This window comes from Miscanthus floridulus, chromosome 4 (assembly GCF_019320115.1).
Source record: "Miscanthus floridulus cultivar M001 chromosome 4, ASM1932011v1, whole genome shotgun sequence".
NCBI classification, from domain to species: domain Eukaryota; kingdom Viridiplantae; phylum Streptophyta; class Magnoliopsida; order Poales; family Poaceae; genus Miscanthus; species Miscanthus floridulus.
In genome coordinates, this window is record NC_089583.1 from 25,775,714 (window position 1) to 25,801,968 (window position 26,255).

At 42.7% G+C, this 26,255-nt stretch overlaps 2 protein-coding genes across 2 annotated transcripts; one reads left to right on the forward strand and one right to left on the reverse strand.

The window, feature by feature from the left end:
- Positions 1-14,825: 14,825 nt before the first annotated feature.
- Positions 14,826-16,778, reverse strand: LOC136551190 (chloroplast stem-loop binding protein of 41 kDa a, chloroplastic-like). The gene is made up of 6 exons (XM_066542763.1): positions 16,308-16,778; positions 16,113-16,234; positions 15,914-16,016; positions 15,665-15,803; positions 15,300-15,580; positions 14,826-15,225 (listed from the first exon to the last, which is right to left on the reverse strand). Exons 1-6 carry the CDS (start codon positions 16,680-16,682, stop codon positions 15,034-15,036), a joined length of 1,212 nt encoding a protein of 403 aa, XP_066398860.1. The 5' UTR covers positions 16,683-16,778; the 3' UTR covers positions 14,826-15,033.
- A 4,280-nt stretch (positions 16,779-21,058) lies between these two features.
- On the forward strand, positions 21,059-25,608 carry LOC136549555 (protein ALTERED PHOSPHATE STARVATION RESPONSE 1-like). Its single transcript, XM_066540864.1, has 4 exons — positions 21,059-22,343; positions 23,006-23,181; positions 23,633-23,856; positions 24,605-25,608. Exons 1-4 carry the CDS (start codon positions 21,287-21,289, stop codon positions 25,383-25,385), a joined length of 2,238 nt encoding a protein of 745 aa, XP_066396961.1. The 5' UTR covers positions 21,059-21,286; the 3' UTR covers positions 25,386-25,608.
- The last annotated feature ends 647 nt before the right edge of the window (positions 25,609-26,255 follow it).

Genomic DNA, 26,255 nt, shown 5'->3' on the forward strand with positions numbered 1-26,255 from the left:
AGATGTTATGGACTTATGGGTCTATTGATTTAATCTTGTTTACTTGTCATATTTGTATTGGAAATTTGGAATAAATTGAGACTTTTAAACTTGTTTTTCCAATTGAGATTGTTACAAAATATTCGTATTGAAATAAATTGCCTTTGGGAAATAAAAACACCAATCAAACTGTGGGTTATTAAGTTGCAGCAAATGGGAATGCAATTTGCACCTAATCCTCTACTTCAGTTTGTTTGGGTGATTTTTTTTTCTTATATGTGGTACAATGGCAGTCTCGTAGTTGAGAATAAGTACTTGATGGTTATGTGCTGCCACAACAAAAGGTTAGGCCTTCTATGGACCAGCGGGGGAAAGCCACCCCGGACATTGCATTAAGAATAATCTTCTCACGCAAGTCTAGAAAATCTTCGAACCCTTGCCCCACCCATACACAGCGGCACCGTACCCCTGTGAGAACAGGGCTGCCCCACCGATACACAGCGGCACCGTACCCCTGTGAGAACAGGGCCGTTCCTTAGACCTGTGCTTTGGCGTGGGACACACGAGGGGATTTTTTAACCCCAGCCTGAAATTCGCTCCCACGAAAAGTCGAACCTAGAACCTGAGGAGTGCCGCTGAGATGCTCTAAACAGTTAGACAAGAGGCCCTTTGACAGTTAGGCCTTCTATGACTAACTAATTGTGACAATTACAGCATTTTTCTTGTCATTGTACCCCTTCTGTAACTATATGGCAGTGGTCATAGAAGGTGGGTCATAAAACACCTTCTGTGACTAAGGGACCCAACTGTCACTAATCTTAGTGACCATTGCACGTTTGTCACCAGGTTATGACTACGGTATTTGTCACTACATTTGTCATAATATATTAGATGGGATGATGAAGTGTCCATGTGCTGACGTAGTGTATGACGTGGCATAGGTAGGGGTGAAAACGGTACGGATATTTTCTGACCGTATTCGAGACCGAATCCGTTTAGAGAGGTTCTGATATGTCTGTATCTGAGTCCGGATATTTAACATCCAATACCGTATCCGTATCCGAATACTCAAATTGCATATTTATGATGTCGATATTCAATCATATCCTATCTGGCATGGTTGACACTATCTGTCTTCGAATCCAAATCCGGACAGAAATATGAAACAAATATAATATCAGTGATATCAGTCTGTATCCGATCCGTTTTCATCCCTAGGCATGGGTAGTATGACGAAAATAGTTGTCATAAAAATAAATTTGGCCTAGTTAGCCCGTATATCATGGGCTAATTTTTACAATTATAATTCAAATAAAGCCCAACTAGCCCATGGGCTGACTGACCACTTTGGGCACAATTGTTTTCAGCCTTTTTAGTTTTTTGCCGTACAGGCCCAGCAATATTCTAGGCCACTTTGTATCTGATATTATGGCCCAAGCCCATATACAAAATCGTCACAAATAATAAAACACATTCAATTTAATAACAATGATAATTAGACATCCAAATAGATCATTTTCTCCATAATTAATGGTTCATACAACATTTAGTAGTGGCAGACATACATCAATCTGACCATTCACCAACCATCCAAGCTAGCTATACTTTTTTTTTTTTTTGCTGCATATCCATTAACATTATGGTCGACTTGTTTCTAACAAGTTGTTGCCCCGTATCACCTTTAAGTTCCTGAAAAACAATGATAGAATGATAAATATAACTAAGTTACAAAGTGCAACTTTCAACTCATAGTGAGAATAAGATGTCATAGTTTCACAAATATAATTCACATATTCAGGACAATCAATTTCAGGAGATCTATTGCATAAAACCGCACACGAAAAGCTCATGATGGTGTCACCTTGCACAGAAAGCTCAGGAGATCTATTGCATAAAAAAGAACACAAAAAGCTACAACTCCTAATAACAAATCCAGAATTTCAGGAAACAACACTAATCAATCTAACACTTGTCGCTTCTGTCATAGTGCTGAATTAGACAATACAGAGAGAAAAGATAACTAGAAGACTGTTTTACTGTGATGAAACTGCAGAACATTTAACATTTAACACTAATCAGTCTGAAGAATTGTTAGTGGTGGAGGGAATCAAGAATTAGTACTTTGCAGTAGCACAGTACACGGGTCAGCCCGCAGCTGTCATTTGTAATTGAGCAAACACATGCAGCGATAGGTTAAATTTGAGTCATCACATACAGGATTACAGGTCACAGATCATCATAAATCAAAGGGAAAAACAAGACAATCGTTTCAAATGATGTTTGTAATCTGAAAAAAAAGTGGACAGACCTTGAAATCTTTTTATGGTTTTTTTGAAGTTTTTTACAATAGAGGCTATAAATATTTGAGTAAATTGCATTCGTCATACAACTACTTGTATGGTCGTATCATTTTAGTCCAACAACTTGCAAAGTGTGCAAACTAATACATGAACTTGTTAAATGTGTGCGTGTACAGTCATGTACGCCACAGAGTGTATTTTGCCATGGTAGAGACCTACGTGGACTGTAGCGATCATTAACTCCTGAAGCGTGTTCGTATTTTAGGAGGTAGAGGGTTAAACAATTTGACATTCCTGAAGACTGAAGCCGTTCCATCTCCTTGTGCTTGTGCACGGATCGCTGCAGCCCACAGAACTTGCATGCACAGTCCTGTTATTTATCTTCCCTGAAAGATTCATGATGCATTCTTCTCTTTCTTTGTGGCGCTCAATCAAAGACTTAGAGCTGACATGCTATGCTTGTGATCATAAAGCACTTACTAATATCACCACGGAATCAATGAAACCAATCATCAGAGTGAATCCTTACTACACACAAATGGAAAGTGAAAACAAACCTCTGAATATTCTGAGCACTTAAACTGAAGATTCAGGCATCCTATTTATGGGTTATTCAGATATCAAACAAAGCTTAAATTCACTTGAACTAATAATTATAGCACTGAACCTACAAATTCAAAGATTAAGATGAATCCAAATCTAAACGAAAATTTAGAACAAACTTCAATGATTCCTAGAAAGTAGCAGTGGCACAATTGACAATACTATGCCAGTAACATGCTGGTGTGTAGCTCATTACAGTCACAGAATAAGCACGAAATTATTATTGAGGTTCTATCTGACTGAGGTTAGTTGGTGCATTCTGTGTCATGTCAATTGCCTCGACAGTTTGATCTTGCACCTGATTGCCATCCATCCTCGGCAAAAATCGTAGCCCCCTTTTTGTCCACCGGGAAACACGCTTCACGGCATACATATGATCGTAAACGCACACATTTAACAAGTTTATTCAGTAGTTTGCACAATTTACATGTTGTTGGACTAAAGTGATACAACCATACAAGTTGTTGTATAATGGATGCAATTTACTCTAAATATTTTGTAGTTAACATTCCACTGACACGTGGGTCCCACCTGTCCAGCTAGGACACATTTAACTTACACGTGGGTCCCACGCTACGACGTGGTTGTACCAAGGTGTTTTTTTACAAAAAAAATGATTTTTAATTTATGACCATCACATTCCATCACTTTCGTCATGAGCTATTGTCATAAAGGTTGGGAAGGGCACATGGTGACGGTTGTTTATGACTAAATCACATTTTAGTCACAAACGCTTGTCATCCATTGAAAAATTGTCATGAATGCATTGTTTCTATGACTATTAAGTGCTTTGTCATATGAAAATTGTCATAGAAGGTTCAATCTCTTGTAGTGTGCCATAGCGTTAGCACGAGCATTATACTAGTAGTGCTTAATGAGCAGGTGAATTTGATTTTATAGAAAAAAGATTTTTTTTTGAAATAGAAAAAAGATTATGCAGAGCTCAGATGAGATGTGCGTGCTGTCTTCTGTATAATCAGACGGATGTGGTGGACCTAACTAATCACTTAATCACTTGTGCACAGATAAAGGCTTGTTTGATACATTCATATACACGTCAATCCACGTGTATCAGAATAGATTGGTCTGGTCGCATCAAAACGGGTCTGGCGTCATTGCTGAAAAGGGAGTATTTTTGTGCTTACATGTTGAAGTCGTACTTTCAAGAGCACAAGGCGCCTTGCATATGGGCTATGGCGTTTGGGGTTCACTACCAGATCTTGACATCACTGTCAGTTGAAAAAACATCTTCACTATCGGATTTTGAACCAACAGTGGTATACCGACGGTGATGGGAGTTAACATCACTACCAGTTCTTATAAACCGACTCTGATGTGAAACCGGCAGTGATGTGGAAAGCCAAAAAATACAATGAAAAAATACAAAAAAAATTAATACCGGGAGAGGTTCCACCGGCGCTCGATTTTTCGTGCAAAAAATGCGCGCTTCGTGGCCACCGACGCTCGAACCTCTGACCTCCTGCTTCGCTTCTTCGGCCCCTAACACTCCACCTACAAGTTGCTTGTGTCCAAATGAGAATTTTGTCCTAGACATTTTATGTTCATCTGATTTTGAAATGAGTATTTGGGACCCTAAAGGAATTCAAATGAAAAAGTTGTCAACTACAAAGTTTTATACTTTTCGAGATTTACAACTTTCATTTTGGTAGTTTCTCCATCTGAGGTCGTTTATAAAATTTGAATTTCAAATTTAAGAAATTCAAACGTAGTTTTCCATGACAAGATGATTTTAAATAAAAAAAGTTGTCAACTACAAAGTTTCATAACTTTTTGAGATCTATAACTTTTGTTTTTGTTGTTTGTCCATCCGAGGTCGTTTAAAAAATTCAAATTTCAAATTTTTGAAAATTCAAACATAGTTTTTCTTAACAAGATGATTTCAAATAAAAAAGTTGTCAACTACAATGTTTCGTAACTTTTTGGGATCTACAACTTTGATTTTAGTAGTTTCTCCATCCGAGGTCATTTAGAAAATTTGAATCTCAAATTTTAGAAATTCAAACGTAGTTTTCCTTACGCAGATGATTTCAAATTAAAAGGTTGTCAACTATAAAGTTTTATAACTTTTCGAGATCTACAACTTCTATTTTGGTCATTTGATTATTTACTCATCTGACATAGTGATAGTAACATTGTTCACATATGTTACATATCCTTCTTATAGTTTATGAAATTATAAGAGAGATATGTAAATTTTGTGAACAATAAAACTATAAGAGGGATATGTAACATTTATGAACATTGTTACTACCACTTTATCAGATGAAGAAATGATCAAAAAAAAAGTTATAAATCTTGATAAGTTCTACAACTTCTATGCTCGTGACTTTTTCAGTTGAAATCATTTAGTATTCCAAAATGACGTTTGAAGTTGCCATTTTTTGAAATTCAAAATTCAAAATTCAAATATATAAAAAATCATCAAATTGTCAAAATCCGGCAGTGACGAGGCCGGCAATAATGTCCAATTCTGTAGTAGTGGTTATGTGATTATGTGATCTGAACTAAAGTTGGTCACGATGCTACGTATAGGGCGTTCGTCCGTCCGAACACCCCTTTCGTGGTCATGTATACCAGCCCAATAAACCTTTGCTTTGCACCCACTCGTTTTTTTTATTATAGTATATGCGTCCGTCTCTTCTATTGCGCTCCTGTTGGATAAGAAAAGGAGAAGGAGACGAGAGACTTGCTCCGCTCTACTCCGCACGTCGACGGTGACCCCGCCTGCTCCTGCTCCGTTGGGCGCCCCGCTGCTCCTGCTCTACGGCCCGATCACGTTGTAGCAAATTGTCCCTACAATAGTGCAAGAAAGAGAAGAGATCACACCAAAAGCAAAGAATATGTGAGAAGATGCTACAATTACAAGAGTCCCGATCATGTTGTAGCAAATTATCCCTACAATAGTGAAAATGATGAGGATGAGAAGAAGAAGCACAAGAAGGATAAGAAAGAAAAGAAGGAGAAGAAGGAGAAGAGAATGACCTTCCAAAAGAAGAAGAAGGGTGGAGGCTATGTGGTCACTTGGGATAGTGATGGCTCTTCGGATAGCGATGACTCTAGTGATGATGACAAGAAATCTATCAAGAAAGCACTAGCAAGCATCGCCATCAACAACAAGCCCTCCATCTTCGACACTTTATTGACATGCCTCATGGCAAAGCCTACCAACATAAAATATGATGTGAGTGATGATGATAAATATGAAAGTGATGCTTGTAGGAGTGATGATGATGACGAAGAGTACTCCAAGGAGGAGCTCATGGACATATGTGAGCAAGTGCACACTTGCTTTGAGATAAAGAGAAAGAAGTGCAAAGAATTGAACAAGAAAGTCAAATTTCTTGAGCAATCTCTTAATGAGCTCAATGCCACTCATGAGAGGCTAATGGAAGCCCATGAGAAGCTTGGTAAAGCTCACTCTAAGCTTGAAAAAGCTTACTCCTCTCTCGTCGAGCAAGTCAAGAAGGAGCAAGTGATTGTATCATGTGATGTGGGACTAACATGTGATCTTATTGATAATTTTTTTTATAAGCCCATTATAGTTGCTCCCACTAACACTTCTTGTAGCACTATTACTTCTACTTCACCTTTGAGTGATGGTCTCACTTGTGATGCCTCACTAATGGTGGAAAATGATACCCTCAAGAAGGAGGTGAATGAGCTCACTCGTGCTTTAGGCAATGCCTATGGTGGAGATGCCCGCTTGCTAAAGCGCTTGGGTAACCAAAGGTTTTCTCTCAACAAAAAGGGATTAGGCTATACCCCCAAGAAAGGCAAGGCGGCCTTTGTCACTCCCAAAGTTAGCTTTGTGAAGAGCAATGGTCGGTTTTGCAATAGATGCAAGCAAGTTGGGCGTATAGAGCAATATTACAAGACTAACAAGAACAAGCAACCTAATGTATCCTCAATTAGATTAATTTGATTCTTGTTACATGCTTGTTAAGGGTGCCAATGGTGTGAAGGTTAAGTTTATTGGTACACCAATTGTGGGCCCAAAGAAGAAGGTCATTTGGGTGCCAAAGACCTTGGTAACTAACCTTCAAGGACCCAAGCAAGTTTGGGTACCTAAAAGAATTGATCTTCTTTTGTAGGTCAATTATAAAGCCGGAGGAAGGCATTGGGTGCTTGATAGTGGGTGCACACAACACATGACCAGTGATCCAAGAATATTTAATTCAATCAATAAAAACAAGAGCAATGGGATTGATAGTATCACATTTGGTGACAATGGCAAAGGCAAGGTCAAAGGGCTTGGTAAGATTGCAATATCCAATGACTTGAGCATTTCCAATGTGCTACTAGTACAGAGCTTGAACTTCAACCTTTTGTCGGTAGCTCAATTGTGTGATCATGGTTTCAAATGCATATTTGGTGTGGATGATGTAGAGATTATAAGTGTAGATGGCTCTAACTTGATATTCAAAGGTTTTAGATATGAAAATCTATACTTGGTTGATTTCAATGCTAGAGAAGCTCAATTGACAACATGTTTGATCACTAAGTCTAGCATGGGTTGGTTATGGCATAGAAGGCTTGGTCATGTTGGAATGAAACAATTGAACAAGTTGACTAAGCATGACTTAGTTAGAGGCTTGAAAGATGTCACATTTGAGAAGGATAAGCTATGTAGTGCATGTCAAGCCAGAAAACAAGTTGGTAACACAAATTCTAAGAAGAGCATGATGAGCACATCTAAGGCATTTGAGTTGATGCACATGGACTTATTTGGACCAACCACATACATAAGCATTGGTGGAAACAAATATGGATTTATGATTGTGGATGATTTCACTAGATACACATGGGTATTCTTTCTTGTTGACAAGAGTGATGTGTTTGCAACATTCAAATCTTTTGTCAAGGGCATTCATAATGAGTTTGAAACAACCATCAAGAAAGTTAGAAGTGATAATGGTAGTGAATTCAAGAACACTAGAATTGATGAGTTATGTGATAAATTTGGAATTAGACATCAATTCTCGGCCAAGTACACTCCTCAATCAAATGGCTTAGTTGAAAGAAAGAATAGAACCTTGATTGACATGGAAAGATCAATGTTGAGTTAGTACAGTGTGAGTCATTCATTTTGGGCCAAAGCAATCAACATGGCTTGCTATTATAGCAACCGACTCTATTGTCACCCCATGATGGAGAAGACACCTTATGAGCTTTTGAATGGAAGAAAGCCCAACATAGCATACTTTTTGGGTTTTTGGTTGTAAAAGCTACATATTGAAGAAAGGCACTAGATTGAGAAAGTTTGAAAAGAAATGTGATAAAGGTTTCTTGCTTGGTTACTCTACTACTAGCAAGGCTTATAGAGTTTGGAATTTGGCTAGTGGTACTTTTGAGGAGGTTCATGATGTGGAGTTTGATGAAACAAATGGTTCCCAAGAGGAAGATGAGAATCTAGATGATATAAGAGGCACTCAATTGGTCAATGCAATGAAGAACATGAACATTGGTGATATAAGGCCTAGAGAGGTGATTGATGTTGAAGATGACAAGAATCAAGTGCTCTCTAACTCAAATATGCAAGCTAGTGGTTCTCATGATCAAGTTCAAGCAAGAACTAGTGATGACAAAGTGCAAGATCAACAACAAATGGCTAGTTCATCATCTCAACCAAGTGATCTATCAAATGCAAGCAATCAAGTGCAAGTGCTTCAACCAACCAATATTATAAGAGATCATCCCTTGGACATTATCATTGGTGATATTTTAAGAGGTGTGTAAACTAGATCAAGATTAGCTTCATTTTGTGAGCATTTCTTATTTGTGTCATCCATTGAACCTAAGAAGATAGATGAAGCTTTGAAGGATATTAATTGGGTCAATGCTATGCATGAAGAGCTAAACAACTTTACAAGAAATTAAGTATGAGAGTTAGTTATGAGGCCTAAGGATCATAATGTGATTGGAACCAAGTGGGTCTTTCAGAACAAGCAAGATCAAGATGGGATAGTAATAAGGAACAAAGCAAGATTAGTGGCTCAAGGTTACACTCAAGTTGAAGGTCTTGACTTTGGAGAAACATATGCCCCGGTTGCAAGATTGGAAGCAATTAGGATCTTGTTAGCCTATGCTTATGCCCACAACATCAAGTTGTACCAAATAGATGTGAAGAGTGTATTTCTCAATAGGTACATCAATGAGCTTGTGTATGTTGAGCAACCTCCTGGTTTTGAGGATGAAAAGAAACCTAACCATGTGTATAAGTTGAGAAAGGCTTTGTATGGATTGAAACAAGCATCAAGAGCATGGTATGAGAGATTGAGGAATTTCCTACTCTCTAAGGGATTCAAAATGGAAAAGGTTGACACCACTCTATTCACCAAGAAGCTTAGAAATAACTTATTTGTAATACAAATCTATGTTGATGATATCATATTTGGGTCAACAAATCAAGATTTTTGTAAGGAGTTTGGCAAGATGATGGCAAGTGAGTTTGAGATGTCCATGATTGGAGAGCTTAGCTACTTCCTTGGTCTTCAAATCATACAAATGAAGAATGGTACATTTGTGAGTCAAGGCAAGTATATCAAGGACATGCTCAAGAAGTTTGGAATGGATGATAGTAAAGCTATTAGTACACCAATGAGGACAAGTGGAAGCTTGGATAGTGATGCTAGTGGCAACATGGTGAATCAAAAGATGTATTGGTCTATGATTGGAAGCCTACTCTATGTGACCGCATCAAGGCCGAATGTGATGTTTAGTGTATGTATGTGTGCTAGATTTTAAGCCTCACCAAGAGAAAGTCATTTGAAGGCAACAAAGAGAATATTGAGGTACTTAAAGCATACACAAAATATTGGATTGTGGTATCCCAAAGGAGCAAGATTTGAGTTAATTGGATATTCGGACTCCGATTATGCGGGATGCAAAGTTGAGAGAAAGAGCACATCGGGCACATGTCAACTATTAGAAAGATCACTTGTGTCTTGGTCATCAAAGAAGCAAAATAGTGTAGCACTTTCAACCACCGAAGCGGAGTACATTTCATCCAGTAGTTGTTGTGCTTAATTACTTTGGATGAAGGCTACTTTGAGTGACTTTGGAATCAAATTCAAGCAAACGCCATTGCTATGTGACAATGAAAGTGTCGTAAAGCTCACCAATAACCCGGTTCAACATTCAAAAACAAAGCATATTGATGTCCGCCATCATTTTATAAGAGATCACCAACAAAAAGGGGACATTTGCATTGAGAGTGTGGGCACCGAAGATCAACTTGCCGATATCTTCACCAAGCCACTTGATGAAAAGAGGTTTTGCAAGCTAAGGAATGAATTGAACATACTTGACTTCTCCAATATGTGTTGATGCATCCCCCAATTTATATGACATGCCTCTCCTTCAAGCAATTCAAGGTAAAAGTTGATTGACATGGCATACATCCTTGCTGAGGACATGTTTAGTGTATCTAGATATATTTCACATTTGAATAGGCTCAGTCATGAAAACAAATGAATTTGATGCTTGTATGGTACCACTATTGCCTGTATGTTTGAAATGATCTAGTGGTAGCATATGACATGTTTGTGGGCTTGTAAAACTAGTGTTTGATCTAGAAAATAAGCTACAAGTGTTTAACTCAACATGGTACAAGATAACCCTTATTTAGAGGTGTGAAGAAGCTTGTCCTTGGATCAAACCGAGCTAAATATCTTTTGCAAGTAATCTAGATTGAACCAAATTAGAAAAATGATCCTCATTTCACATGGTTTCTCCCCAACCAATCTATAATTTGAGCTCACCTTTTGTGCAAATTGTTGACATTGATAATCCTAACCTATCTATACTTTACGCCTTTATGGTCATTGATGATAAAGGGGGAGAAATAGTGTACAAAGATAGTGAAAAGACAATAAAGGAACAAAGGGGGAGAGATAAGATATGACAAAGGAAGGGGATCAATTAAAATTTTGAGCATACAAATATGGGGAGCAAGCTCATGAACTTGTATGGTGCATTTGAATGTGCATTACATATGTTTGCTTACGTGGCACAAGTTTTAAAGTTCAATATTCATGCTTGTGTGGTGTATGCTAATTGTAAGATTGGAATGATGAAATGAAAATCTAGCATGCATAGGTTATCTAATGATTTCATCTCAAGAGTTTCCAAGTGATATTGAGCTAAAGTAACTAGAATTATGCTCTTCTTATGGAAACTAGACCCGTACTTCTAATGTTGATCTCACGTGGTATTCTAGTTTTTGTGTATGTCTAGTTACTAATGGTGCTAAGGATGGTATATTGGTGCACTCCGATTGGTATCACGCTTCAAAGATCCATCTCTTATACCTTAGCATCATTTGGTAGAAATTGTCTCCTATATTTCTTATCTAAGCATATGTGGAAGCTACAATTCAAACTCTTAGCACATATGTAGGGAGAGCAATTGCTACCATTTGGAATTCATGAAACTTTTCCATAATCCTTTACACATGGTAAATATGCTTGGGCAAGCAACATGGATTCAATTGAACTTTAATTCATATCTTTGTGTAAGGGTTGTCATCAATTACCAAAAAGGGGAGATTGAAAGCTCTAGTTTGGTTTTGGTTAATTGATGAAACCTTAAGTGCTAACCTAGTTTATCAAGGTGATCATGAGATAGGTAGCACTACTCCAAGTGATGAAGCAAAGGTGAAGATCATGACAATGGTGATGGCTTGGTGATGATCAAATGCTTAAACTCGGAAAAGAAGAAAGAGAAAAACAAAAGGCTCAAGGCAAAGGTATAAATTATAAGAGCCATTTTGTTTTAGTGATCAAGACACTTAGTGAGTATGATCACATTTAGGATTGATAGCCGTACTATTAAGAGGAATGAAACTCGTATCGAAATACGGTTATCAAAGTGCCACTAGATGCTCTAATTCATTGTATATGCATTTAGGATCTAGTGAAATGCTAACACCCTTAAAAATATTTGTGAAAATATGCTGACACATGTGCACAAGGTGATACACTTGGTGGTTGGCACATTTGAGCAAGGGTGAAGAAGATAGAGATAAAAGAAGGTCAGTCTCGCTGTTTCACAAAGTGACCGGACGCTGGTCTCAGGGGACCGGCGTGTCCGGTCAGGCGTGGCAGTGAAGACCTGGCGTCGGTCTTGTGACCGGATGCTGGGTCTCGGACTGACCGGACGCTAGAAGGCAGCGTCCGGTCAGAGCCGATGTAGCATTACCGAGATCAAGGAGACTGACCGAACGCTGGCTGCGTCCAGTCAAGGTCGACCGAACACGTCCGGTCAAGATTTGCCGTCTCTAGGAGCTTACTATAAACGACCGGACGCTGGGGGTTCAGCGTCCGGTCACTTCTGCCGCAGCGTCCGGTCATGTCTCAACCGTTGAGATCGTCTGGCTGTGGTTGAACGTAGAGGGACACGTGTCTGTCATCGGGCGACCGGACACTGGGGCCAGCATCCGGTCGATCCGACCGGAGCGTTCGGTCACCCTGATCAGTGCCCAGTGAAGGGGTACAACGAATCTATTTCGTGTGGGCTTCTATTTAAGCCCCATGGCTAGTTCAAGCTCACACCCTTGGCCATTTGCATTGACATAGCAACCTTGTGAGCTTAGCCAAAGCCCTCCCACTCTTCTCTATCATTGTTTCATCATTATTGTGAGATTGGGAGAGAATCTAAGTGCATTGCTTGAGTGATTGCATCTAGTGGCACTTGACATTCGTGTTTCGCTGCGGGATTCACTTGTTACTCTTGGTGGTTGCCACCACCTAGACGGCTTGGAGCAGCGAGGATCGTTGAGCGGAGGTTGGTGATTGTCTCCGGCTCCGATCGTGGTAATTGTGAGGGGTCTTGTGGCTTCTCTGTTGGAGAGCCAAAAGGTAACTCTAGTGGATTGCTCATGTCATTGAGTTACCTCACTTGTGGGTAGGTTCTTGCGGTGTCCAATTGTGTGGACGAGGTTCGTGCAACACCTCTTAGTCGCCGAACCACCAAGTGTTGGTCGACACAACGGGGACTAGCGTGCCGGCAAGCACGTGAACCTCGGGAGAAAAATTGGTTGTCTCTTGCCCTTTGGTATTCTCTCGGTGATTGATTTAGTATTCATCTTGTGATTGGTTCACTTCTCTACACGACGATATAATCACCCTACTCACTCATTTATATTCTTGCAAACTAGTTGTGACAAGCTCTTTAGTGTAATTAGAATTGAGAGCTTGCTTTGTTATTTTAAGTTTATCTAGTGGAGCTCTTTAGAGTAGCAAGATTGAGAGCTCTCAGTGAGTAGTAACATTGTAAATTGTGTGCCTAGTAATCTTTACAACTAGAATTATTGGATAGGTAGCTTGCAACCCTTATAGAGCTAGAGCAAGTTTGTATTTTGCTATTTGTCATACTAATTAAATTGCTTTACTTGATTTGTAGATTTTTTAAATAGGCTATTCACCCCTCCTCTAGCCATATTAGGACCTTTCAGCGGTCCCTACGTGCGGTCAGGTAGCCCGAGCGTCCTTCGGGTGACGCAGGCTCCGTGTGGACGCGCGAAATCCAGGCTTGGGCGGGGCGCGTTAGCCCGAGAAATGGGAGTGCAGTGTGGGCATCTGTTCGACGTTCGGATGCTTGCACTGCCGTTTTACATAAGTAAAAGCTTTTATTTGAAATAAATACATAAGTAAAGCTTGGGAAGCAGGAATTGATGCTGCAGTGGAGATGGGCATGGGTTACGTCGTACAGCTTGAAGCTTGATGCCCGTCCAAAATCTTTGGGGATAGATTTCAGGGTGGATGCAGTTGGAGGATTGATGTAGGAAATTAGAAGTTTAAGTGCCTATAGTTTGTATCTTGTTCTATTTAGTTTTTGTCCATGTATTTGTAACAAAGTATAGATGTGAAATGACGAAGTTTAGATGTAGGAGTAATAAGGGCACTCGCAACCTATTGTTTCCATAGCATTAAAGATGTTGTCATATACTCCCTTTATCTTGGAAAGAATGCAATTCTCGCTTTTCGATAAGTTAAACGGTTTGAACTTTGATCAAATTTATATAAAAAACCACTATCATTTATGATATAAAATAAGTATCGTTAGATTAGTTATAGAATATATTTTTATAATAAATTTTGTTTGAAGATATAAATGCTAATATTATTAACTATAAACTCGATTAAATTTTAGTTACTTTAATCGGTACGGATCTCATAATTGTATTATCTTCCAGACAGAGGGAGAGGATTTTGCTGATGAAGCGAGGGATCGAGAGAAGAGAGGAAGAAATGATTGGCTGATGATTGGATGGATGCCTGGGCCGGATGAGTTTCTTATGTCGAGGAGCAAATTGCTTCGTGTGGCGAAGCGAGGCCAGAACATTATGGGTTTTGTGAAGCACTAAAGTAGTTTCGATGGCTTCTTGGCTATGGAAAACAGTCGATGGTTTTGTGATTAGGACTGCTGTAGCGCACTAATGTTTGACACGAATTGCCATATAATCAGTTCTCTAAAAACATAAATGTGGAAAGCACAGACACAGATTGCCATATAATCTGTTCACAAAAAAAAAAGATTGCCATATAATCAGTTCAACGGAATTAGATTTCTCTACAAACATAGATGTGGAAAGAAAGTACATTGTGAGCTTTGAGGTGGTGTAACGAATTTAAATTTTAAGTTTTTGAATAGGTGTATATATAAATTACGAAAAACAATTAAAAAAAAGCTGAGCTCAGATGCGCGCCATATCGTCTGTAGTGATGGACCCAACCAACCACGGTGAGCGCAGGAATCAATCTGTCATCGCTCTGGCTGGGGTGAGAGAGGGTCGTCGCATTTCAGCTATGAGACCTACGCGCTAGCCATCTGCGACACCACCCCGTTGTTGTATGTGGACCCGCACGAGACCCTATCTATCTGCAGACATCTGCCCATCCACATTCCACAAACAAACAGTCATGGACAAACAAACATATTCCCTCTCTTCATTCGTCCTTGTACAAAGCAAAGCAAGGCCAAAAAAATGTTTGTCGTATTTTGTAGCTCCGTTTGCGACGTGCATGGCAAGAAGAGGTGTTGGCGTAGATCAACAAAATTTGGCCCCTTTATTATATACGACGACGACGGTACGGTGTGGCGCTGCAGCCGGTGCCCGCCGGAGCTTATATCATACGGCGACGCTCGCCGGCGCCTTGCCGACGGCGGCGAGGATCTTGTCGTCGAGGTCGAAGGTCATGGTCTTCTCCCCGCGGCCGCTGGCGGCGTACTCGGCGTACCGCTCCTTGAGGTCCTCCGGCAGGTTGGTGCTGCTCCTCCACCCCAGCGCCTCCTTCGCCGCCCGGGGCTCCGAGTAGAAATGCTACCGCGCGCGGAACAGTTCAGACGCCGTCGTGGTGAGTGAAAAATAGACGCTAGAAATCGCTTATTAGTTACCATGTTGCGGAAGGGGAAGGCCTTCTTTGCGTCGACGCCGGCGGCGGCGGGGTCGTAGAGGACGACCTCCACGGCGGCGACGCCCGCGGCCGCCGCGCACAGCTTCGCCATGCCGCTCAGCGTCACGGCGCGGTCCGACACGCAGTTGAAGATCTTGCCGGCCGCCGCGCCGGGCTTCTCCACGGCCAGCGACAGCATGCGCGACAGGTCACGGACGTGCGCGATGTTGGTCAGCTGCATCCCGTTCCCCGGCATCGGCACCGGCCGATTCCGCACGATCCCTGCAATTGGAGATCGTCGGAGTCGGAGAAGAGAGAGAAAAAAAACTGAACTGAATCGAGTGACGTGTTGCTGATTGTTATTACTGTCGAAGAACCACTCCTCGCAGTCCTTGTTGTTGCCGGAGCCGATCATGTACTGCGGCCGGAACGACGCCCAGCTGCCGAACTGCTCCGCGATGTACTTCTCCACGCCGACGTGGCCGGCGCTCTCCTTCACGGCGTCCTGCGTGCGCCATTGTTTATTTGGTAGTCAGTCAGTCAGTCACGAAAGGTCCATCCATTCTGACTCTGCTCGTGTGTCACGCTGAGGCTGAGCGCGTGGGCGTGCATTACCCCCTCGACGTGCGGCGGCTCCTCCGTCGGCTTGTAGATGCCGGCGCTGCTGATGAACAGGAACTGCCCCACGCCGGCCGACTTCGCCCAGTCCGCCACCGGCCTGCGCACGCACGCACGCACAGTCACCATGTCTGCGTCGTGAAGCGAATGACACCGGGGCGGAAAAGCAGAGTCAGGAGGAGAACGTCGTACGTACTTGACGGCGTCGAGGTCCTTGCCGTTGTTGTCGAGGACGACATCGAACGACGCGCCTCCCACGGCCGCGCCGACGTCCGCCGGGTCACCCCACACCGTCTTCCCGCCGGCGCTCGTCAGCTCCTGCACCGCGAACAAACAGTTGTCCATCGGAAGCTCGACAAACATATCACCGACGCCGCAGAGGTCAGGTTACCGAGAAGCGAGAGAACGGGGGCTTCTTCATCTTGTCGGATCCCTCGTCGCCGACGGTGAGCACGGTGACGGCGTGCCCGGCGGCGAGCAGCTCCTTGGCGAAGTAGAACCCGATGACGGCGTGCCCGCCGCTGTTGGTGTTCACGATCAGCACGCTCTTCTTCTTGGCCTCCGCGCGCACCGTGATGCCCGCCCGTCGGGCCGCCGCCGGCGCCGCCGCGCGCCGCCTCCTCCTCGTGGCGACAGCGCGCGGGAACGCGCCGACGAAGGACGGCAGCGACGTCGAGGAGGGGCCCCGCGGCCGCGTGGTGGAGGCCGACAGACGGCTCGACGCGAAGGCCGTGGATGTGGAGGCCGCGGCGGCGCACAAGGCCATTGCTGGCGGGGTGGCGGGGGAGGAGAGATGACTAGATGAGTGAGCGGGCAGTGATGAGTGGTGCACGCAGGATTGGGTGGGGGATCGTCCATCACACTGTGGAAAAGGAGGAGCATTGGAAGAATAATGAAAGCTTGTGTCATACTCCACAAATGAAAAGGATGGTGAAATTGGATCATCAATTCGTTTCAAAAAAAATTAGATCATCAATTGCTCTACCTCCAAAAGTACAAAAGGGTGGTGGCCCAAATTTCTCTGAAATTTTACGTAGAAGAACCGATATCCATCATCAACCAACGCATACCCAACTGAAAAAGAAGACTTAATTAAACATACTCCCTCTATTTTAAATTATAAGTCGCTTTAACTTTTTTGGTTCATCCATTTTACTATGTATCTAGATATATTATTATTATATCTAGATACATAGTAAAATGGATGTACCAAAAAAGTCAAAGTGACTTATAATTTGGAAGAGAGGGAGTATTTGGCAAAAGTTTGCTAATAGGAGAAATAATTAGTGTGCCTGCAATGTCCTCTTTCTTTTACATGTAAGATATAACAATTCATTAGGGTTTTTTTTACGCCTCGCATCTAAGTACAACTGTAGTATCTGTTCATGAATAGACACACCAACACAACACATGTACACCTCACTCATACCCATGTACACAAACAGATTCTACAGCTACACATAGATTCGAAGATCGCGTCCTTAAAGAGATCACCGAAACCATCCAAGACTCCATAGGTGACGGGCGCACCGCTATCCCTTTGTGGCTTCACACGAGAGAGGCTACACCGTTAATATGAGAGAAAACCCTGGTGGAAATTGTGAGTCAAGCAGAGCTCAAACCCACGACCATCCGCTCCTCCACCTAGAGCGTTACCGCTCGAGCTACGGCTCGATCCCAATTCATTAGGCTTATTATTGTTGGTTGTACCACACTTGTTAACATACTGGTCAATTTCTTATAGGTGCCTTCCTAGACCTGAGTATCATCGACAACTGCTGGTTATAAGGAGATGTGGCTAAATAAATTAGTAAACTGTGGATGCTAGATTTATTTCTAAGTCATTAGTGTAATAGCTGCTCACGATAGTAGCCTTCATTTATGGAGTTTTAGTTGCATTGTAGACCATGTTTTATTCCTTTTAAGCTTTTAAGTTTGCGTGTGTCCTTAGTCTATCTGACGACATGTGAACTTGGTTGTAAGAGCCATCATATTTTACTGACGAGCAATATTATTGTTTATTTGCTTCGACTTGTGGACACCTTGTGATTTATTTGTGAATATGTCCATTGACCTAAATGTTGCAAGCACATAAATATTAGTTGTGTAATTTTTCTTGCAACTAGCAACACAAGTAGCTACAAAGATGTGTTTAGTGTTGATCACCAAGTCCAGATGCACTTTAGTGACTTAAATAATGATATATTTTTTACAGCCAAACTAACAACAAAGCTGTTTGTATTACTTGTCTCTTGTGTTGTCAATTTTGGGGAAGATTTCACTTCAAACAACATAAATCAATCTGGGCCGGTCTGTTTTCCAACTTGCTCAAATTGTAAATTAGACTTCGCCATTGTGTTCCTCTCGTGAAGATGATTTGCACATATAGAACATCATTTTTGCGTACCTAAGGTCCGGATTACATCCCCTAGAGATTATAGGAATCAGATTCTTTGTAGGATTTCTAGAATCCAGATTTTAGATAATAAAAATATATGATGTTTGGATCTTAGGATTCTAGATCGGAATTATGGTTGTTAGAATGGGTATATTGTCCATAATACCCAGAGCATGATGAAAGAAAGAGGACAAGGTGAGGGCAAAACATCTTTTCATGCGTTGGAAGGGAGGAGTATCACATATTATCTAGGCTCGGGTGAACTATGGGATTGTTACAATCTTGGGTTCAGATTTTTTTGCATGCCTCAAATTATCTCTTCTGTTTGGAAGCTATGTGGATTTTGTTTATCTGGATAGTAGAATCCGGAGGACTCAAACAGACGCTTAGATTTTAGTGGATCTTAACACACAAACACCGAATCCAATAAAATACGCTATATTTTCTTATCTAGATTCTAAAAATCTCCTAGAAACCAAACGGAACCTTCTTATATGATTTTTAGAACCCGCATAAAAAAATCTCAAAATCCTAAAATTTCATCTAAACATATTAGATTTTTGTGGATTTTTAACATAAGGACACAAAATATAATGAAACATGCTAGAACCAAACGGGACGGTCCCTTAGCATAATCCGAGCGAGCGCAGACAGCATTGGACCCACAAGGCCAGCGAAACACGTTTCAGTCACCTTTGTAGCTTGGTAGGCAGTGGGGAGCGGGGACGTGTTACTTTGGCCGACCGATTGCTAAACTCAAATTTAAAATAGGTCTTCGATATAATACATATAACCTCTAACAAAGTACCTATATAAAACATCTATTTTAGATGTTGGGAGAGACATAACCTAAATCTAAGTATCCTCGGTCCTAAAAACCTATTTACAGAAAGGGTTGTCTTTTAGATTTTATTATTAGAGAAGACAAAAAATAGGTATTAAACCCTTTGTCTATAGCGCTATCCAAAGAATAAATGACTCTTATATTTTAGGTCACGGTCATTGGAGACAGTTTTAAGAAACGAAAAAAAGGAAAAACGAGGACCTATTCAGTTGACTGGTTCGTATTATTGCTGATTCATTTATGTGAGAGAGAAATACTGCTGCCTGATTTATTAAAACAGTATTTATGTGATGGGGGCTGGCCAGCCCGCCGGCCCCAGCCGAACACGGCGATGGCTCCATGCAACTCAGCAGGCACCTACTAGCAAACCTCTTTTGTCTTCTTGTAGGTTCCACCAGCCTGTGGTTGTCTGCCGACTGCCGAGTAGACATGTCTAGGGCTACGCGCTATTCCAGAATTGTCTAGTGTCTCCAAGCTGAGGCATATGCCTCGTTTAGATTGTAACTTTTTTCAACCTGATAAATAGTACTATTTTCGTCTTATTTGGTAAATATTGTCTAATCGTGGATCAACTAGGCTCAAAAAATTCATCTCGTGATTTTCAACTAAACTATGTAATTAGTTATTTTTTTTACCTATATTTAATACTTCATACAAGCGGCTAAAAATTGATGTGATGGAGAGAGAGTGAAAAAACTTGGAACTTTGATGGGATCTAAACAAGGCCATAATCTACTTTGGCGGCGAGAATTTTAGGCTCGCTGGATTCGCCGAATCTCGACTTAAACTGGCTAAAAAATACGGTTATGACTAAATTATTGTGAAAGAAAAATACTGTTTCGACTAAAAAAACAAACTAAATGTGAAATAAGCCGAACAGGGCCTAAGGAAAGAGAGAGATACAATTAAAAGTTTTTAATTACGAAGTTCGACCTCAAGTTAGTTTTCCTCAAACTTTCTCAGCTCTATGATTTTGACGGTTTACACTAATTTTTATTAGGTGTACTTTTTACCTAGGGTGTTTAGATTCGATGACTAAAGTTTAGGAGGTGTCACGTTGGGGTGTCGTATGAGGTGTTCGTATACTAATAAAAAATAAATTACAGAATTCGTTAGTAATCCAAGAGATGAATTTATTAAGCCTAATTAATCCGTTATTAGCACATGTTTACTATAGCACCACATTGTCAAATCATGGACTAATTAGGCTTAAAAAATTCGTCTCACAACACAGTTTCAATATGTACATTTAGTTTCGTAATTAGTCTATATTTAATATTTCATGCATATGTCCAAATATCCGATGGAACAACGACTAAATTTCTAAAAGATATGCGCGACTCGAAAGCACGTAACTTTACGTAGAATAGGGTGACTTTTTCTAAGTTCTAAAAGATTAGAGAATGGATTAGAAGTTATCGAAGAGGATTTTTTTTCTTATAATGCTAAAAACAAATAATTAGGAAGAGATTTAAGGAAATCTTAGAGATGCTCTGAGCCTTCTTCTTATACTCTATTCGTTTGGCTGATAAACCATAGCTGAAAATATTGTTGGTTGATTTATTATGAGAGAAAAATAATATTCATTGGCTGAAAAAGTATGACTTATAAATGAAGCCTAACGTGGCGCTAATCGGCAGCTCTCGTTTATTTTGGAAAAAAGAATCAAATTCAATCCCACAAGTTTCTAGACCAGTCAATTTCAATTCCATATACTATCATAGAGCAAATGACAGTCTGACGACTGTCGGCGTGGACCTCCACGACCACCAAAACAGATCCGATCCGGCCCGGTGGCCCGGCCGGTTGGGCGACGGCGACACGGCGGACGGGGGTCTTTTCCTTTTGGCGCCCCCTGCTTTATTCCAAAGCGCAAAAGCATCCAACCTTCCACCCCGAAAGAAAGTCGATTCCCGTCGAAATCAAATCAAAACCACATTCGCCCATCCATCGCCCGCACGGCCGCACCACACGACAGCACGCACGACCTCGCAAACCCCCCGCGCGAAGGAACCCCCGCCGGCCGGGGCCACGACCAAGCGTCCACGCGCGCGCGCTGCAACTGGCGACTGGCGAGAGAGAGAGGGAGAGTGAGCGATAGGAGGAGGAGCAGGCGCCGCCTCCACCGATGGGGTGCGGGCCGTCCAAGGAGGACGCGGAGGGCGGCGCCGTGTCGCGGTGCCGGGAGCGGAAGCACCTGCTGAGCGCGGCCGTCCACGCGCGCCACGCGCTGGCGGGCGCGCACGCGGGCCACGCCGCCGCGCTCAAGAACGTCGGCGCCGCGCTCTCCGACTACGCCGCGGGCGAGACCGACCGCCACGACGCCGTCGTCGTGCCGCGCTCCGCCTCCGCCGCGGCCGCGCTCGCCGCCGGACAGGGGACGGCGGCCACGGTGGTCAAGGCGCTGCCGTCCCCGCTCGACGCCGTGCTCCCGCCGCCGCCGCCCCCGGGCGCCGACGACGGCGACGGCGGCGGCGGGCCCGTCGCGCCGCTGCACAGGTCCATGAGCGCGCCCGACATCCAGCCCATCCGGAAGGGCCGCTCCGGGGAGGCGCCCATCATGGAGGAGGAGGAGGGCGAGGGCGGCGACGTTCCCGGGGACGACGCGGGGCGGCGCCGGGAGGACGACGATCCGCCGCCGCCGCCTCCCCCGCCGCCGGGAAACGTTCCCCCGCCCTCGCGCTCCCCGCCGCCTGTCCCTGCCGCCGCGGAGGCGAACCGCGAGCGGGTGACGGCGGCGGGGGATTCGTGGAACGACTTCTTCTTCGGCTCCCACGACGCCATGCCCGGGCCGCCGCCCACGCTGGACCCTAGCGCCAGCGCCGCCGCGGAGTCGTCGTGGGCGGCCGAGCGGAGGATGCCCGCGCCGCCTCCTCCGCCGCCCGAGACCGACCAACAGCCTCCGAAGCAGCCGCAGCCGGTGCCGACTGCCGAGGAGATCGCCGAGGGAAAGAAGCCCGCGGCGGAGCTCGTCACGCGCCGGGCGGCGACGCAGAAGGCAGCTAGGAAGCCGGAGGGCAAGAAGGGCAGGGTCGTCATGGTGCCGCCGCAGACGGCGAGGCTGGGCGACGTCCTGCGCAAGCTCGACGATCACTTCCTCAAGGCGTCCCAGAGCGCGCACGAGGTGTCCAAGTTGTTGGAGGCAGCGAGGTTTCATTATCACTCCAATTTCGCTGAGAAGCGAGGTACCTTCCATTCCATGCCTGCTCTGCTCCCAGCCTCTGAGCTAGAGTTCGATTGTTCGATTGGATTACAGGAAAGACGAATCCTTTTTAAGTTTCTTCAATAATTAATAAATTCTTTCTTGGATGAAGATGCTCAACAAACATTGCATAACACTCGTACATACACCATAGAGCCATAATAAACTTCAAAACACGATACACAAGATTCTTGGGAGAAGTGCAAGATAGATAGCATATGGTTTGCTTGATACTTATTGGAGGAGTTCAACTGTTCCACATGATAGTCTAATATTTGAGTGCCTTACTTGACTGCATTGTTAATTATTTAAAAGGGATAGTATTCTGGCTCTATTATGTGTTCCTATTATGCCTTTGTTGAGGTGGATGTTGTGTTTTTAATGGAATGTGGTTCAGTGAGGCACAGGGGAATGTTTATTAAATTAAGTATGGTTTTCTTGGGGACCGAGATGGCGTTGGGGCTACACTTAGGCGGTGATTATCTTCACTCTATGATTTCTTTTAAACTTCAGTTGAGCAGTCTATATCTTGCTTGTCTTTGAGGGGTACAGCTAAAGTTGTTATATGCATGTGGAATAGTCTATACGAATGGTGTATCTGTTTATATTACTTCAGTTAATGGCATATGTCTTTTGTCTTATTAGGATTTGTGGATCATTCTACAAGAGTGATGCAAGTCATCACTTGGAATCGCTCATTTAAAGGGATCCCCCAACCAGAAAATGTGAAGAATGAGTTGGATGATGATGAATGGGAAACACATGCTACCGTGCTCAATAAGTTGCTGGCATGGGAGAAAAAACTATGCCATGAAGTGAAGGTAAAATATGTAGATCTTATTCAGTAGTTTAGAACATAAACTGTTTCAATCGTTCTCTCTTAGAAGCACACATTTTTCAATGTGTTCTCTTTCACCAAAAAGAAAAAAATGATTTATTTTGTTGTTTATTGGTTTCTCATACATTTTCTCTTCAGTTTTATCTGCGTTGATATCAAGAACCATGCATACATGCCGTTTCATTTTCACAAAAATTGAAGAAGGTGTCACTAATGTCTCAGTTATTTTACCTTTGATAATTGTTTGTCACCTTCTCATCATTACACTCCTCAACTGGTCCAGGGACATTTGTAGTCATATTATTGTTAAGTCAGGGACCATTGTACTAGTCCATGATCATTTCCTACCCATGTGCCGGGCTTCATCATTGTACTTCATTGCTTTAACCTGTTTTGTTCATACATTTGATGGTACATATTTACCTTTGGCACAGGAGTTTGAGGTTATCAAAGTGACATATCAACGAAAGCTAGCTGTTCTTAACAAAAAGAAGCAACGTGGTATTAGTTCTTCATCAATTGAGAAAACCAAGTCCATTGTTAGTCACTTGCACACAAAATATATAGTTGATTTACAAACAATGGAGTCAACAGTTGCAGAAATTGACCGCCTAAGAGATCAGCAGCTTTACCCAAAACTCCTTGAACTAGTGAAGGGGTAAGGTCTTTTAACTTTTAAGTACCAACCACCAACCTCTATTGTTCCATTTGTTATATGGTTTCCTTGTAGCTATCATCTCATTGTTTTAGTTATTTACATGTAGGACCTTCATTTCTTTTTTCATTGTTTAGTCGATTACAACAAGTGATTCCCTGCTAGCTTGATCTATATCATCAAATGACATTGTTATCTTTTTTTATTATAGAAAGATGTTCTTTTACATAAATCACTATTCCCTCCATTTTTTCACAAGGCATATTATATTTCGTTAGGTCAAGGCTTTGATTGACAATTACTCTATTGGTACTTCATTCATGTGACGCAAAAATTAGTCATAAATGTTTTTTATTACGAATATAAGAACATCAATTTTGTGTCTCAAAAATTTGTATGACTATTGTTGGTGAAAGGCTTGCCCTAAAAAAGCAAATTAAGCCTTGTAATTTGAAATGGAGGGAGCATCTGAAGAAGTGCTATACATCTTTCATAGTGTACCTTCCACATATTTTCTCAGCATGATTTTAGTTATGGAAATATTCTGCTAGTTGTGACACTGAAAAGTAGGACTTGGGTCACCCAACATCAGTCTAACACTCTATTATGTACTATGGAAACCATGCCAACTATGCCTGTCCCTCTGGCATTTTTGGGATTTTTCTAAATCTAATGGAAGAACCAGATTACCAAGTGAATGTTGCACTTCTGCATATTGCAAGTAACGAATTATTTTGTTTCACACTGACAGATTGTCACACATGTGGGATGTCATGTACGCTCACCACAAAGCGCAGCTCAGGATCATTACAGAGCTCAAAGCGTCTGATATCTCGGTTACTACACGGGAAACAAGTGGGCAACACCATGACCGAACTTTGCAGTTGTGGAGGATTGTTCAGGAGTGGCATGTGCAGTTTGACAGGTTCATGACATATCAGAAGGAGTACATAGGAAGTCTCTACAGCTGGATCAAGCTAAATGTGATCCCTATTGATTCCAACCTGAAGCCTAATTCGTCACAGCCACATGAGACCACACCTCCAATCAAGAGGTTGCTGCATGCTTGGCATGATATCCTTGAGAAGCTCCCTGTTAATGAAACGAAAAAGGCTATACACACATTTGCAGAAGTTGTGAGCACAATCCTAGTTCACCAGGATGAAGAACTGAAGTTGAGGATGAAAATTGATGAGACTAGGAGGGACTTTGAGAAGAAGAGAAGGCAGTTCGATGATTGGGCACAGAAAAATTGGGACAGGGGAGCAAGTATTCCTGATGGCGACAATCCCGCACGTGCTGATCCAGCAGCTGAACGGAAAGCCGTGGTAGATAAAGTGGAGAATGCACTGAAGGACCTGGAAGATAGTTATAAGACCCAATGTAAGGTAGTAAGGGATAAATCCCTCAATCTTCTCAGGTCAAACCTGCCGGAGCTGTTCCGCACTGTGTCGGACTTCTCCCTCCAGTCTGCCGGTTATTTCAAGGGCTTGTGGTCGATCGCACAAACGAATGATCAGCTGGATGATTGAGTTCTGGGTGCATTCTATATTTCATTGTGGTGACTTTTGTATGTACATGTTGAATGTTGATTGCTCGACGTGTTGTTTAGTATGCCAGTTTTGAGTTGTGGTTGTTCCAAAGGTGAGGAGATGGCTGCCTCTTGTTCTTTTAGAAGCTATGGCTGTTGTAAATGCACAATGTAGGGTATAGTGTATAATGTTGGAAAAGAAATTACGATTTGGTTTCAAATTTCACGAGCTTCCATAGGTTCAAATCCTGATATCTTGCAGCAGTACAAGGAATTCGGTTGCTTTGCTTACTATCCTTGTTTTAACTCAGCGTTTTAAGGGCATGTTTGGATCTTAGAGCTAAACATTAAAATAAAGGATTAAGTCTACTTTTGATCTCTCAACTATTGTATTGGTCTAATTTTAACCCTTAACTATAAAACCATCTAGTATCGGTACCTCAACTGTTAAAACCGTTTACTTTTAGCACCTAGACTGGGGCCGCTGTTTTGACCGACATTGAGCGGTTTTGACCACGCTACGCTGGCGTTGACCGCCACGTAGGACGTTGGCCTACATCTCAGCGACATGTGGGGCCCGCACGTCACCCACTCATTCCCTCCCTCTCCTTCCTTCGGCTCCAACAGCTCCAGTTGAGCACGGGCGCCTCGCCCTCGCCGCACAGCCGCGTCCTCTCCATAGCGACAGGTTGAGGTGGGGCCGGCACCGAGGAGCACGACGAACTCCTGCATGTCGCTCAACGCAGCTAAGTTTGTAGGGGCGGCGCGAGCTCACGAGCAGTTGACAGCGGAGGACAAGGCTAGAAAGGCGCCGAACATCGTGCTGCTGCGGTTCGTATGTCCGCCAGGTACCCGGCATCGATGCCATAGA

Coding starts and splice junctions, on each gene's coding strand:
- LOC136551190 (XM_066542763.1), bottom strand. CDS start 16,682: ATGGCCTTGTGCGCCGCCGCGGCCTCCACATCCACGGCCTTCGCGTCG. Junction 16,017..16,112: donor AAGGACCTCGACGCCGTCAA/GTACGTACGACG, acceptor GTGCGTGCGCAG/GCCGGTGGCGGACTGGGCGA. Junction 15,226..15,299: donor CCTTCCCCTTCCGCAACATG/GTAACTAATAAG, acceptor CGCGCGCGGTAG/CATTTCTACTCGGAGCCCCG.
- LOC136549555 (XM_066540864.1), top strand. CDS start 21,287: ATGGGGTGCGGGCCGTCCAAGGAGGACGCGGAGGGCGGCGCCGTGTCG. Junction 22,344..23,005: donor CAATTTCGCTGAGAAGCGAG/GTACCTTCCATT, acceptor TTGTCTTATTAG/GATTTGTGGATCATTCTACA. Junction 23,857..24,604: donor CTCCTTGAACTAGTGAAGGG/GTAAGGTCTTTT, acceptor TCACACTGACAG/ATTGTCACACATGTGGGATG.